General features: G+C 43.6%; 1 protein-coding gene across 1 annotated transcript in view; it reads right to left on the reverse strand.

Moving 5' to 3' along the window:
* The window catches only part of ALS2CR11 (amyotrophic lateral sclerosis 2 chromosome region candidate 11), a 59,399-nt gene that overhangs the window by 6,105 nt on the left and 36,931 nt on the right, over positions 1-16,363 (reverse strand). Inside the window, exons 11-14 of the mRNA XM_019553501.1 lie at positions 14,926-15,006; positions 10,529-10,900; positions 9,858-9,954; positions 9,427-9,473 (exon numbers count right to left, since the gene is read on the reverse strand). Coding sequence (XP_019409046.1) covers positions 9,427-9,473; positions 9,858-9,954; positions 10,529-10,900; positions 14,926-15,006 — 597 coding nt within the window. The remainder of the gene's footprint in view (positions 1-9,426; positions 9,474-9,857; positions 9,955-10,528; positions 10,901-14,925; positions 15,007-16,363) is intronic.

Here is a 16,363-nt window from a genome sequence, read left to right on the forward strand (position 1 = left end):
TGCTAGGCCCCATCCCCTGCCTGCTCCCCCAGTCCCTCCTTTGCTGTCCTGCCCAGCACCAGCACCCCGTGTTTTAAAAAAAAACCCTGACTCACCAGGTGCTGCTGGGCAGGGGGGGCCATCCCTGCTGCAGCATGGGGGGGCTCTTCCATGAGCCCTCTGGCCCCCCGTCTCACTCCCCCAGCCCCCTATGGCTGCTCAACCCACCCCAGCTCTGGCCCTTTAAGGAAGAAAAAACGGAGAAAAACCCCAGGCTCACCAGCTTCTGCAGTGGCCTTGGGGGGCTCATGCACATTTGGCTGAATCAACTCAGGACAGTGATTCGAATCATCAGATTGAATCACTGTCCCCCAAATTGGCCAAATCTGAAACAAATACTAGCCGCTTCACACAGGCCTACTGCAGAGGGAAACCCCTATTTGTGGGTGGATGTGCTGGGAGGGGGAGACAGCCTCAAGGAGTGGGCTGAGACAAAATAAACCAGCATGATTGTGTGAGGGGACACCTAATCACTAGCGTTTGCAGGAAGTGTATTTCCAGAAGGAAACAAAAGGGAGCTTATTGCCTGCCGTAGCTATTCAGAGCCCGTTTTGCTGTGTTACCAGGAAGGATACCATCTTCCCTGGAGCAGCAGAACCCTCGCCTCCACCTGCCATCTAGTGGTGGATCATAGTTATAGCCGTGTTGCCATTTATTGTTATGGGAAGTGGATGGTGACCAGAAGGAAATCAATTGAGTTATGGGACAGAAGGGGATGTGGGGACTGTTTTAAACGGTTATAACAAGGTGAATTTAGTTATTGAGGTTATTTAACACAAGTGGGGACTCCCCTCCCCCTCTCCCTCCTCTCCTCTGTAGCGTGCTGGAATTATCCACCTAATGTTGTAGTTGTAAATTTTATCTAAATGTTTAGTTTTATTGTTAACTATGGTTATTATATTTTTTGTTTGTTTATTTTTCTATATATAAATCGGTTGTGTATAATAAAGAATAATAAGTTCATTGGGTTCAAAGCAAATTCCTGGGCTATGAGGGTGAGGCACACACTTCTTCACAGGACCCCTCAGTCAGCAGTTTGCCTGAGGGGTCCCAGAGTTACTGGCACCCTGAGGATACAAAATCTGACGCATCACCCAGCCTTAGTGTGCCGGCACTGGGTTACATTACTATTCATGGCAATCAGACTTGATGACTCTGAAACTCATGCTAAGCTCAGGCCTACTCACAAAAGTTAAAATACAAAATACTAGTGCTAACTGCATAATGCAAGAGGATGTAAGTTCATGGCTAGGCCATCCGAGAAGAAATAATGAGGTATCCCTTCCAGATTATCTTACTATATTCATGACGATTTTAAGCAGGCTCCTAGTTGTCTGGTATGTAACCCTGTGAAATTTATATCCTTGATTAATTAGCATGGTAAATATTTCTCTTGCAATTAACTCATGTTGTATACAGGAAGAGTCATTCTCCATATGTGATAGATGTATCCTCCTGATTTTCTTCTGTTTTGGCTAGTGGTTTCCTTGATTTTCCAAGGACATTCCCCAAAACCTTGTGTTTTTCCTGACTGTTAATCAGTTTCTTGATATGTTCCAAACTTAGTAGAAATGGATAACCTCTTGTCACTGAGGAAGGTAATCCATTCAATTTGGAACTTCCTGATAACTGATAATGAGCAGTTTGATTAATAGGGTTTTTCTGTCAAATACTGCTTGGGACTCTTGATTTACACAACTACAAGAATACTTTGAAGATGATGGACTACAAGTATAAGAAAAAAATGGAACAGCTAACAGCGCATGCTTCAAGAGTGAGAAATCTGTCTGACACCAACTGCTGCTGTGTCCCAGTCATCTTGAGATGCTGGAAGGAACAGATTGTTTCTCTTGTCACCTGTTTGGTGAGAAATCATCACCTTACAGCTAATTACTGGACTTTGCTTTGGTTTGGACTCATTTGACTTTGAATACTTGTAGTAAATAAAGCCTTTCTGTCGCTCATTGAACAAGGTGTCATGTCAATCCCTAGGCTACCCCAGGATCTTAACAAACAGGTTTTTATTTGATAATAGGCTTTTATTTGCTAACAGACTTTTCAAACTTGCCTATGTAAATATTTAAATGTCTAATTTTGGGCACCCAAAGAAGACCTTTTTGGTTTAAAATTTTAAAGGATTTTGCCAAGACCACACAAAGAGTTGGTGGCACACCTGAGATTAAAAGCTAGTATTGTGTGCAGTTTTGGACTCCAAATTTAAAAAAAGTGGAGAAGTTAAAGAGGGTCCAGAGATGGATGACAAAAATGATGCAGGACTTGGGAGAAAAATTGTACAGGCAGAGGCTGAGGGAAACAGGTATGTTTAGGTTGTGCAAGAAACGCTTAAGAGGAAGCATGATACCAGTCTTCAAATATCTGAAGGGCTACCACCAAGTAGAGGAAAAATACCTTTTCTCTCTTGCTGCAGAGAGTAGGATGTGAACCAATGGCTTGAAGTTGCAGCAAAGTAGGTTTAGACTGGTTATCAGGATTTGGTTTAGATCCCCAGACTCACTTTAAACCCTTACATACAACTACAGGGCACAATACCCAAAATGTCCAGAACACTATAACATATTAATGGTAAAAACATGGAAGACAGGGAACCTACTGATTGCCCTGCCATCATAACATAAGAAAGTAGTTGGTGAACATATGTTCAGAAGATCCTAGCAAACTGACTATGCCCAAAGCTATAGAGGAAAGCAAAAATCCCACAATCCAGGTCAAACTCAACCAGGGGCAAAATTTCATTCTGCACACAATTTTGGTGATCAGTACGACCCCGAGCAAAAGAACAAGGCCATCTAGCCAGGAACCTCTGATTTTCTGAGTGCCATCAGAGGCATCATCAAACAGCAGTCAGTACCCTCACTGCCCCCCTGTAACAGGGAACCATAGCCCTGTTACTAAGAGACTGGGTGGTCTCTTTAAATCCAGACCCTTCCAGTCATGGCCAGCCGGTCAAGTAGGGGTTAAGGCTCAAGCCCTGCCAGCTGGTCAGGTGACAGGAAGAGGAAGGCCAGGATTCTACAAAAGGTGAGTGGAAAAGGCCAGAGGGGCAGCAGAAAGGGAGACTTCCAATGACTGAGGTGCTGCAGCTGCAGTCTCTGCTGGAAGAATATGTCACTTTGTGAGTCAGAAGCATGACCACCTTAAGTAAGCAGGCATGTTGCATCTTATTTCTTTATTATCCTCTTTCCATTCTATGGCCATAGAAGCCTATGTTTTGCGTTGGATATTAATACCCGGAGGATCGGGCCGAGGCTATTTGGGGCAAGCCTCACTGGGGGCCCACTGCAGTATGGGGACCCCAGCACCAGAGGGGGTGCAGTACTTGGGGGTGAACAGACCTCAGTGCCAGAGAGGGCGCTGGAGCCCAAGTAAGTCTTTGAGAGCTAGAGCCTTGGAGTCAAGCCCTGATTAGTGGGTTTCTGACTGACAGGTCTAGCTAAAGACAGAAGAGGTAAGCCCACAGTGGCTGAGACCCCAACATAAAAAAGGAATTTATAAATACCATCTGCGAGGCTTGGGCTGCGGTGTAGGGGAGGAACGGAGCCGCAGATAGCGCCCCCTGGCATCAGGGCAAGAAATGGGCAGCCTCCCACTTAATTAACAACTATTAATTAATTAGCATCAAGGCATGGCAGGTGAGAAGGTGGGTGGTTGGCCCAGAAACAGGCAGGCAGGCCAAAGACCAAATTAGCCCAGAGAAGACCCCCTGTTACAATGGTGCACTGGCTTGGAACTTTTCATACAGCAGTATGTACCATAAGACGTTGGTTCGCCCGTATGAGGGAAAGAACCCTTAGGTCCATAAAGAAGGGAAATGAGAGCAGACACTAGCCCCAGACCTGGAACCGTAGAGGCAAGTCTTGGATCAGCTACGCTAAATAATACAAGGCCTACAGGATCAAGCCGTGAGACAACAGACGCTGTTAGCCAACATGACCGGGAGCGTCCACCCACAATCAACGACCCAGGTAGGGCTGTGTGGCTATGGGGCCAGAATCGACTCGGAGGTGTGAGATGAGCTGCCTGCATTGATGGTGGAAGTGAAAATGGAGGGGAAAAACGGTGTGGGCTATGCTGGACTCAGGCTTATTGCAGACTGTAGTGCGGAGCAATGTGTTACTGGCAAGAGAAAGGGAAGTCATGGAGCGGGAGATTGTGCAATGTTGGTGCAGGAATCTCACAGAAGTGGACAGACGCCAGCTTACTCCTTCTTACTGTGCAGTAAATTTAAGCCAGTGTAAATGCATGACATGGTCAGAAAGGAATTTCTGAGCAAGCCAGGGGAAATGAGCATGACAGGATGTGTAAGCTGTTCAAATTATTTAATCTTTAAATTGGTCTCTGATGTCAGTTATCCACACATAAAATGCCACATGATGGCACTTCTGGAGAAGTAGATTAACAGTTAACAACAATAATAGAGTTCAGACAGGATTTTGAAAAGATAAGGAGAGGTGAAACCTGAGGTTGAAGAGGATTCTGAGGGGAGCAGGGAAAAATCTACTAGTCATTCTTCATGTGGGAATAAATAATATAGCCAAATACTCGCTGATAAGGATTAAGGACAATTATGTTACGACATCAGTTGACTCAATCAAATTTCTCCTGTTGCAGGAGGAGGGAGAAGGTAAGACAAGACAATGAAGATAAATGGATTGCTCATGGATTGGTGTTACCAAGATAGTTTGAGGATATATGACCACTGACAGGCGGTCACAGATAGAGGACTTTTTTCCAAGGATAGGCTGCACCTGAATATGGAGAGAAAAAATAGCCTTCTGGGATTAAGGCTTTCCTGACTGATAATAAGAGCTTTAACCTAGGGAGATGGGGTGGGAGGGGGAGAGGGGGGGAGGAGAGAGTAAGTGGCTGGAAGAATCCCACAAAATTTCCATTCTGAGAATAAACCTGCAAAAGCTGCATGGTCTGTACATGAGAAGGTTGCTGTAATCCCTGGGGCCTTATGGGTAGCATGGCCTGTCAGGTATGTAGCCCCTCCCCTCAACTCTCCTGCCACGACTTTGATGTTCAGCTATCAAGAGAGGGGGTTCAGTGGATATCTTCTTGGAAGGGCTTCCTGACCATGGCAAGACTCACGATTACTCGGCGCAATATTCCACAGGGCTCCGCCTCCCCCACACCTTGTCCACTCGCCAACCGGATAGGTGATGGTGTGATGGTGGCATTGACCCCGTGGGCTTGCTCGCCGCTGGCTTCAGGTGAGGGCACCCACATCCAAGTGCGCTCGATCGGCTCTTGTCCTTCCTACCTTGATGCCTCAACCTTCTCTTTCTATCTCTTTGGTTTTCTTTAGAAAAAATATTTTCCCGGGGAGGGGACGGACGTGGAGCTGCCTCCTTTCCCCTGGCCTCCTACCGGGGGCTCAAATGCTGCCTCTTCCCTACTCCCTACAGGGAACTCAAATGCTCCCCTTGGTCTGCCTTCCGCAGGGAGCTGCAGTGCTTCCCCTGCTCTGCCTCCTACATGGGGTTGAAGTGTTCCCCCTGCTCTGCCTCCAGCAGGGGGCTCAAAGATTTCCCCTGCCCTGCTCACCGGTGTTGCTCTGGCTGCGCCACTCCTCTTCCCCGCAGAAGCCTCAGCACCTCTGGTGTGCTGTTCACCTCCTCTCTCCTCCTCTGGCTCCCCCTCCCTGCAGGAACTGCCTGGGCTTTTAAACTTCTGTACCACAGCCGGTGCAGCTGCCGCAATTGGTCCAGCTATTCCCCATGTGGGGAACAGCTGATTAAACAGCCAGCATGACACCGGCTCGCATGGCTGCAGCCATGGTCCCGGTTCCTGCACTGCCAGGCTGGCAGGAGGTAAGTTTTCCCTGTGGGGGGTCTGTTTCAGGGCTTTGGGACCCGCGGAGCTTGCCTCTGCCCCTTTGAAACTCTGTGGGGGTGTGTCACCACCACAGTTGCCCAGAAAGGAAGGGCACTGTGGAGTGGAAGAGCCATGGAAGAAAGCAACATAGTTGTAAATGGAAATAAGATAGTCCTATGTACTCCATCTGGGAGCTTGGGTAAGGTTAGATGGAAACAATCAAAGATGGCATAGACTGAACAGCTTACATGTCCTGTCATGGTCATTTCCCCTGCCTTGCTTAGAAAGTCCTTTGTGGGTACATCTACATGTGCATTTACACTAGTTTAAATTTACTACTCAGTAAGTACCAGTGCAGTAAGCGAGACTAGGCCAGTGTCTACACATGCAGGTGTTAAAGTGCATTAACACTGTATGTGGACTGACTTGAAACTAAAATTAGTCCAAAGTCAGTCCGCACACAGTGTTACTGTGCAGTGAGGTGTCTACATGTGCATTTCAATGCAGTAAATAATTAGGAGTAAATCTGATACCTGCATGATGACACCTGCGCAAATTTGATACCGGCATGATCAAATTTACATTTAAATCAGCATAAGTCAACATATTTACTGCATAATACAAGCATGCATGAGTAGATGTGCACCTGTACTGCACAGTAATTTCAGTTACTGTGCAGCAAATGTGCATGTGTAGACATGCCCTGTGAATGCTATTGTTGCCATCCTCTGCCCCTTTAAGTTTTTAAGAAAAACCTTGGGGTAAAAGACCCTTGCAGGAAAGCAAAAGGAAGAGGAGAAACCCCCAAATACACACACAAAAGAAAACAAGGTAAAAAACAACAACCATCACATCCATTCCCCTAAAAAATCCCTTGTTAGCTGCCCCATTAGGAATTGGCACTGGTTACCGGTAATCAGGATTTTATGCCTAGAGCAGCCCTACCTCTAAATTAAGCTTAGCTGGGGAAATAAGCAAAAATGCCTTCAATCTCCTACTGCTCAGAACAAAAGCCCTCTGGTACACACATATACACACAGTGTCTTCCTCAAAATACAGAATACAAGTACCAGACAGACAGACCTATACCAGCATATCCGGTAACTGCCTCTGATTGAAGGATTGATCCTTACTCACCTAAACACTCCCTCTCAAACTTCCCTGATACTGGTTGCATTTCAGTTAACTTCTACAAGGCACAAGAAAAAAGAACTTAGGGTCAAAATATAAAAGGTATTAAAGATGGATTGCAGGCATTATTCAAATATTCATGACAAATACTGAGAAATAATCTGCAATCTGGAACCTCTGGAATTCTGTATATGCTTAGGGTAGGCTTACTTTCCTAATCTAAATTCACATCTACACTAGGAAGTGTGGATGTGACTAGAAGATCCCATCATCTAACTGCCAGCTTTACAATTTCACTAAATGTATATACACTTTGTTTCCTTTGTGTCATTTTACCAAATGGTTGGAAGGAAAGCATGGGCGTAGTAGCTAAGCATCCCAGTTTTCCCCAAACCACTGATTGGCCTGCTGCCTTGTGGTTCATTTTTTCAGCGTGTTGTGGTAATCCAACCCACCTCTGTAAGGGGCTTGGGTTCAAGCTCCCACAATCAATGTTCCCTCTAAGGTATAGCAATCTGTAAGCGCGCCACTTCAGTCTGTTCCTGAATTGGTCCCACCTCCCCCTTTCAGCACGCACCAGGAGAATGCCTGCATTCAGGAGCATAAGACTAGAGGGACCTCCTGGGAAATCCCAGGTGGGGCCCCTACATATGCTGACAGACAACTGTGCAAAGGGGTCCACAACATTCACTCCAGCCCCTTTCACACACTGTAGATCCAGAGCAGCCCCTGCCCCAAAACCCCACTGTGGGCCACAGGATGGGAGCGGGACACACAACAGGAGCACTGAGACCTTTACCATGCCAGTGGCAGGGCAAGATGTGTTCAAACAGACATAGACAGCTGACCATGCCCCATGCTAGAGGCAAGCAAAACCCCCATAGTCCTTGCACCTGGGAAGTCTCTCAATACCTCTGGGGGCACCAGCACCAGCACCAGCTCCCAGCCCATCTCCCACCTCTGGCTGACCAATGTCCAGGGCTTAAAACTGAGAGGGGTGGAGCAAAGCAGAGTGGCCCCTGTGCAGCCAAGAAGTAACCTGCCACTTGTAAGTGTCTCGCACTGGGCCTGGTGCCTCTGCCACACTCCATGCCCAAAATTTATAGGAAGCCGCAGCCCAGCTCCTTTCTGGGCAGCTGTGTGGCATTAAAAAGTTACTGCGTGGCAAGATTTTTTTATTGTGCGCAGCTGTGCATACGCGCAGCTTAGAGGGAACCTTGTCCACAATTCCCTTTGTTCTATCACCAAATGTTTTCATTTTACTTTTTCATTACCAGCATTTCCCTTGACTCATTCCACAAATTCTTCTTGCATTATGTTTCAAGCTTTCCGCCATTTTGCTGCCAAACAGATTAGTAAAGATCCTGTATCTATTTTAAATTCTTCTGTATTTGTGGAAGTTCAACAACTGCTACATGGCTGCTATTCATAAAGGAGTGACAATTAGAAAACTGGAAGTGGATGGTGCAGACAGTCAATGCAAATTGCTGGGTGTTGCAGACATTCACTAACCATTTGCACAAGCTACAGTAGTGCTTCTGAGTGCAAGACACAAGCACTAAGTGGCATGATCAAAATGTGCTGTAAAACTAGGGCAATCAGCACTATGGCTGAAGAAATACCAGATACAGAAGGGCACACTTTTGGAGCTGTGTGCTCAAGCCATACAGCATAAGAGAAGTAAAATGAGAGTATTTAATGGATACCAAAATTTAATGGATTTGGACTTTGTAAAGACTAACTAGTTCAACAGAAAGCAAATTTTGTGGCAGCTGAGTTCACTGACATTTCCCTACCATACTCTGGCCCCATTTCATTTGACACTACCCATCCTGAGGTCACCTCCCAGACTCAGGGTAAGATGATAACGTTTTGCCTTATTAACTCAACACATTTTCTGATGTACTTGCCATCTCATGGCTTGCCCTACCTTAGCCCACAGATTCAGGAAGTAGTCCAGTTTGATTTGAATGACAGCCAACAAAACTGCCCACCAAAGACAGACACAATTACAAGGGATGCCCATCATTCCTCAGCAGTGGACCTTGACAAACCAGGGACTGCTGGGTTTGCCATACTGCACCCATCAACAGCCTAACCACTTGTCCTAGACACACTGAATTTGGCAGTGTCAAACCTACAGAAACACTCCTAGCTAAGTATCAGGATTTGAGTTTAAGGGACACTTCAGAAAGTTTGAAATAATCTAAAAAAGATGTATAACCTTCTCTGTGTCTTATGATGAAAAAGTCAAAAGTCTGAGATGAAATTTTCTTTCCTGTACTACATAGCCTAAAATGAATGATTATATTAACTTGCAAGTTATCTATCTCATCATAATCTTGAAAGCTGTATCATCAGGTTTCAAATATCTGTATTTTATTGAATCTATATATTCATAAATGGGATATTACTTACTTCAATCTCTTTAAGAGGGAACTGCTGCAACTTTTTGGCCATTTTACCTAAAAAAGAATGAAAATATAAGAATGTGCAATGAAAACATGCTGTCTCAGTTATTTTTAAATTTAGTTTTTATTTGGGTACTCATAAGACAATATAAAAATAATTTATTCTCAAAAACAAATAATTGTTTTGATAATCTCAAATGTTTATATTCTTATGGATACTTACGGAAAATATGGAATAATAAAGTATATATAGGAAATATATAAACTTTTCTTCTGAATGTGTCACATCCAAGTTAAATACATTACTCAGATTTGCAATATGTGCAAGATAAATACTTTCTTCTGTTCCTTGAAGACTTCTGCCACATTACATATGGACTCTGGCCTTTTTGGATTACCAACAACTATAAATAAAAAGAAAATAAAGGTTTTTTTTACCTGATGGCTCACTTACGATGATCACTGGTACACTTTCAGAACTCACTGAAACCTGGGGACTGATACGTGCTCTCTCTGAAATACCAGAGGCAAAATCCTGAAAGAAAAATTATGGTTTCCAACACTAAGTTACAAAATGTCCAAAATTTTGGATTAGGATAATGTTAAATTTCTAGCATCACACAAACAGAACTTTTTACTTCCAAATGCTATTTTCTGAAGATATGATACACACACTATTTTGGATCCATCCAACTATACAAAGTGAGGGAGGAAACTCTCAAAGCACCAAGCCACTTGGTAGAGGGAATCTCATGTTTGACCCCAAAGCAAGATAAGGATGGCTATGGCTTTGGCCTCCAACTACAATTACTTTCAGAGGGACATTAGATTACTTTCACATGTGTAAAAAGTTATTTAAAAATGAATACCATAACACCTACATTACCGATGCCTTAGTACTGTCTTAGTACTGCAGAAGAGTCATCCACCACTATTGCAATGTGTATGTCAGAGAACATTTATGACTGGAAATGCATTTAAAATATTTATATATTTTTCTCTTAGCATGTAAACCATCTGGGAGAAACAAAAAAGGTGAAGCTACTGAATTAAACTTCTTATTGTGCTGATATAACTGAAAAAAAAATCTGTACTTTGTTAGGCAATACCTGAGAATGTATTACTGGATGATCTTCTAAATTTATAAGGTCAGTTCTAGTTGGTTCCAGAACACTTATTTTTTCTGTGTTAGGTTTTTTTCCCAGTTCTGTTTCCCAGTCTGGAACTACAGAAATAACATATTCTGAGTCCATAGGTTTGAAACAAACTGAAGATGTCCTTTCCAAATGTTCCTTTGGGTTCCTAATTAATGATTTTTGAGAAACACTTGATGTGGATGTTATAACTACTGCAGGAAGAGGCTGAAGTTTTGGGTCAGATTCTGCATATTCTGAGGAATCACCATGATGCATTTTGTCTGTAGTTTCCAGTACTTGCTCCGAAATTCTGAAGGACAGATTTGAATAACCTTTCAATTTAGTCTGTAAGTAGAAAAAATAATCATTTAATCTCTGTTAGTTACTAATACAATTTAAAGGTGAAAGGCCAAATGCAGTCAGTGATAAGGCAATTTCCACAGAAATTTGGTGCTAATTTCAATAATGAGATAAATGTTAAGGTAAGCAATGGGTGCAAACTGGTATATTGCAAGCGGTAAAGAAAATTAATTGTACCAATCTGGCAACTGGTAGCTGTGAGAAAGAATCACGATTTTCAATTTTAAAGGCCATATTCACTTTTATAAATTTCTACCAGTACAACAGAAGAAAACTCGATCAATTTTGTGGAGAAAGGGGAGACAGAACAGTAAAAGCACTTAGCAAGCATATGCCAGTTAAGGTAACTTCCTTTTTTTTAACATTCACATAGTGCCACATAGGCTAAATTCAGCCCTAACTGAGCAGATGCACAACTCCAAACAACTTTAAAAGGAGCTGCAACTCTTGAGATCTTACACCCACAAAATATTAAACAGTGAGTGCATCTATACGGGATGTTTACTATGCAGTTGACTAGCTGTTCAGTAAACATTTTAGTGTCTGTAAGTGCGCCCCTATTAGACTAGAGTAAACTAATGTATTCTGCAGCAGGATAGTGCTTGTAAAATACATATATTATCCTGCTACAGAGGAAAAAAGCCTGTAGATGCTGTCTTGGTGCTGCCCTGGGTGGCTGGGGCATGAGGGTGCTTCAGTGCGGGGGCTGCCTGCTGGCTAGCCCTGCACTAAAGCATCCTCATACCCCAGCCAACCCCTCTGGCAGCACGCTGAGCTGGGGGGAGAAGCCCCCCGGGCTGGCAAGCTGACCCCACAGGCTCCCTGGCAGGTAGGGCTGCTCTGACCCAGCTCAACGTTCTGCACATGAATAAACTATGGAGCTTATTGCTCCAGACTTTATTATTTCTGGGCACACATTCAAACAGCATGCCTGGGAGCAATGAACTTCAAAGCAATAAGTTCCAGAGTTTATTCATGTGCTGTAATGGCACATGTAGATGAGTGCAATGTAAACTACATTCATTGTGCAAACCAGCAAAATACTAAATCTGTCCATTAGTTTGCTACTTCTTTCAGTTTAATAATCTGCATACCATTTCTGTAATAGATAAACCTGGCCTAAAGCCTGCTTTTTTGCATAATGTATTTGATTTTTTTATGATAAAAATTTGAAAGAGAAAACAACCAAAAACTTACACTTAGACAGTACCTTAATTATTTGACTTCTAAATATCCAACATTATTCCAATCAAAACAGAAGGCACAGAAAGGAGATTAAGAATATATAAAGTTAAAATGTGGCAGAATTACAGTATTTCTATTACAGTTTGGTCTGCTCTGAATGAAGTTTGTTGCTAAGTTCCCAATGACTTAATTGGGGGCAAGATTGGACCTCTAAAAAGGATGAAATCAGTCAAAACTGGCATTTTTTTGAATATATTGATTTTTATTAATTTGAAGCATTGCTGGCTTAATTTTCTTACTTTGAAGAAACAGTATTATCCTGTTTGCAGGGGGGAAAAAACATACTGAAAAATGAATGACAAATACAAGGCATCAAACTTGCATACAAAGCAAATGGTTTCCAAAAGGATCCCATCAACTAACTAGAAGCTGATGACTTCTAGGAAGGACGGGAGTATTTGTTATTTACTTGTTTATGCTCCTGACATAGGCTGAGCCAGTTAAGTATTCTGCCTGTTAGGTACCTGGCAAAACCTTTAAGCCTGATTATAAAGCTTAGAAGTAAGAGATGAGAGTTTGCAACAGATTGTATGCAAGTGAATGCAAGGATATGGCCACAAAAGAGACTAATTAAAGGAGTGACTTGAAAAGATGAGATGGTGAAAGAAATCAGGAGAGAAATGGAAAAGACTGAAAATATATTAGAGCAGTTAGAGCACACAAAGTAGAAAACATAAAAGAGACAGAAGTGGAGGAAGAGAGAAAGATAAAAAGGAAACAAATACTAGAAACAATGTAGGAAGACATCACAAGCAAGTCCAAGGAGGTGATCCTTCCCCTCTATGCGACAGTGGTCAGGTCACAGCTGGAGTACTGTGTCCAGTTCTGGGTGCCACACTTCAGAAGGGATGTGGACAGCATTGAGAGGGTCCAGAGGAGGGCCACTCACATGATCAGGGCAAGGCAGGTCCTATGAGCAAAGGCTATGGGACCTGAACCTGTTCAGCCTCCACACGAGAAGGCTGAGAGGGGATCTGGTGGCCATCTACAAACTGGCCAAGGGGGACCAGCTCTACTAGGAGTAATGAGGAATAATGGCCATAAGTTGACTGAGAGTAGGTTCAGGCTAGACACCAGGAGGCATTACTTCACAGTCAGGGCAGCTAGTATCTGGAACCAACTTCCAAGGGAAGTAGTGCTTGCTCCTACCCCGGAGGTCTTCAAAAGGAGGCTAGATAATCACTTAGCCAGGGTCATTTGATCCCAGTACTCTTTCTTGCCATGGCAGGGGGTCGGACTTGGTGATCTGCTCAGGTCCCTTCCAGGCCTACCAGCTATGAAACATGACCAGAATGACCTCTCTGCATGGGGCCAGGAGGGAATGTCCCCTCATCCCCCATCCCCCCAGCCCAGGGGTCGTGACTGGGGTGTGCCAGTGCTCCTGCTGGGATTTCAACCTGGAGATTCCTGGCTAGAGGGCCTTGCCCCACTTCTCAGTCAGACCGATCGTCTTATCTGGGGTCAACAAGGAATTTCACCCCAGAGTCAGATTAGTATTGACTGTGGGGGTTTCTGCCTTCCTTTGTAGCAATGGCCCTACCTCACCCACAGCCCTCTTCCTCGTATCTTGAGTATATATTAACAAATTTTATAGCAGCAGGACACTGGCCACTGTAGTCCTCCTACTTTGCCTGTGTTGCTAGGGTGTTATGTCTTGAGTTTTATGTCAGTGTTGATTATGTAGTTTTGCTAAGAGGTTAGACAGTGGATTTACATGGGAAGTTTTGGACAGGGATGGCTCAAGCAGGGACTAGAAGGCCTCTGGAAGTCTGTCCCTTCTAGTCATGAATGATGTGTGCCCCCAGTGGCTGGGGGGGCACAGCTGTGCTGGCAGCAGCAGGAGCTTGGTAGGGATGGTGGTAAGTGTGGAGCTCCTACAGATGCTGCCGGCGCTGGCGGTGGCGGTGGGGGGGAGGGAGGAGGGGCGACTGCTGACCAGGGGTCAGCAACCACCCACAGGCACCTCTGGCAGCAGCAATAGTGGACTGCCCGCAGACACTTCTGGCGGTGTTGGCAGTGGGGTGGCAAGTACCTTTTTGTAGGGGGTGCACTGCCACACTCGGGGGGGTGCAGATGCACCCCCTACACGTCAACCCTGTTTCCAATCTTGCTATTCCTTAACTATGATCATCTATTAGCAGTCAGAAAGCAAGTAACAAAGCAGGAGACACATATACACGAGTTACATTTTAAAAAATGTATTGGCAATATATTACAATAAATAGTGTATGCCTGTCCTGTTCCTTTAAGCTGCTGTTTGGGAGTGAAATGGCAAAGGTCTTTTTTCACCCTGCCTAGTAGGTGTCAGACAAGTATTTCCAATCTTTCCATAATATATACAAACAAATTACTTCCAGTACCCTGCAGTAAAAAACGGTAATCAGAGTATACTGCTGATGGAGAAAAAAAAGTTTGGCCAAAGACATGGGAACAGAATTCTATTTGTGTAAAATGTGTTATGAGATCTCTAAAATCCACACAAGATGAACAGTTTCTCTCTTTTCTGTCAAATCTTCCAAACAACTAACCCCAAGCAAAAGAAAAAACTACCCCTGCTTCAGTCAAAGGGAGTTTTGCTATTGGCTCTGATTTTGATGACTGAGTAAAATGACAGACTTAATCCACCTATCCCAGCTACTGCAAAGGACAGAGCTAAACTGACACCTGCCAGAATCTGCAGAAAAGGTTATTTCAAAGCCTTATATATGAACACTGACAATTAATTCAATTAAATACGATGAAATTTTAAGAATTAAATACCTTACCTCTGTTTTACACAGATCCTCTCCCTGTAACTCTGAATAAACTTCAGATAAGGAAAAAATAATCAGAGATTGTTTATCATGTCAATGTTTGTAATATAAAATGCAAAGGACTACATAATCAAGTAAAATGTGTGCATTTTAATTATCATCAACAAATTAAAGGAACAAAATCTAATTGCATGAAATCAGTAAAAAGACTAATTTGCTTTGGAAATTTTAGAACCTAGCTAGATCACATGATGACAAAGTCCCAAACTTCATGGAATTTCACCCAAAATCATCTACAGGCCTGTTAACAATACACTGTTTCCTTCTGAGATTTGTAATATTTTACTCTAGAACCTTTATTATAACAGTAGCAGACAAACATCATTTTCAGTGATTGAACTCTATATTAAGCTCAAAATGACCCTTAATAACAGTAATTCACAGGGTGTGTCCACACATGCACTTACTCCAACCTAAATTTACTTTGGTGTAAACTACTCCGAAGTAAGCATTTTTGGGCAGGCATCTACACATGTGGGGATTAAGGAGCAGATTTGCTGCTCTTTGCACCAAGTTTTCTCAAGCCCTGCAAAGGACCCCTGCCACCACTGAGGGGGTTCCAGGCTCCCCCTGGGTGCTAGCCCAGGGCTGGCAGGCAGCACCTTGGCCAGGAAACAGCTGCAAGGGGGGCTGCCTGCTGCCAGAGTTGGGAAGATGTCCCCTCCCCTGGTAGCAGGGAGTTCCTGGCTCTGGTTTCCCGATTAGGGTCAGGGGACTTGGAAAGAGCTACAGGGGAGGGGGTAGGTCCCCTGCCCTGAACTGCCAGTCTTGTGTATCTGGCTCCCTGATTACGGGCAAGGGACTTGGAAAGAGCTGCAGGGGAGAGGCATGTCCTGTCCCCTGCCCTAATCTGCATCTCATGTATCAGTGTCTCTGCACTTTAAAAAGTGGTGACTAGGACATTTGAACTAAAGCTTGCTCAATAAGCTTTAGTTCAAGAACTGCTGCTACCATTTTTAAGCATGGGGGTGCTGATATAGGAGATGCGGCAGTGCTTTAATTAGAGCAGCTTTCAGAGCCACTCTAATTAAAGTACTCCCTGGTCCCCCAACCCTGAATCACATGTAAAAGTGCCATATTATTATGAATTAGCAGTACAAACTTGGAAATGCATTTCACAGGTTTGAATGAAAGTTTCTACACCACAGAGATTTTCCCTAAATTACATGGAAAACCAATTTAAGGTTGAACTAACATCAACATTTAGACTGCATGGTTTCAATCTGATTAGAACTACTTCTATAATCTAAAATACAACTCTTTTATTATTATATGGGTGCATATACATGTGCAAATATGCGTGACTAAATGTAATGCTTATTAAGCTAATGCACATTAAGTAATTTTTGGAAGGTGTCTACGTGCGCAGAGATTTGGCACTAAAATCAGT

This window comes from Crocodylus porosus, unplaced genomic scaffold (assembly GCF_001723895.1).
Source record: "Crocodylus porosus isolate Cpor-Errol unplaced genomic scaffold, CroPor_comp1, whole genome shotgun sequence".
Lineage (NCBI taxonomy): Eukaryota > Metazoa > Chordata > Crocodylia > Crocodylidae > Crocodylus > Crocodylus porosus.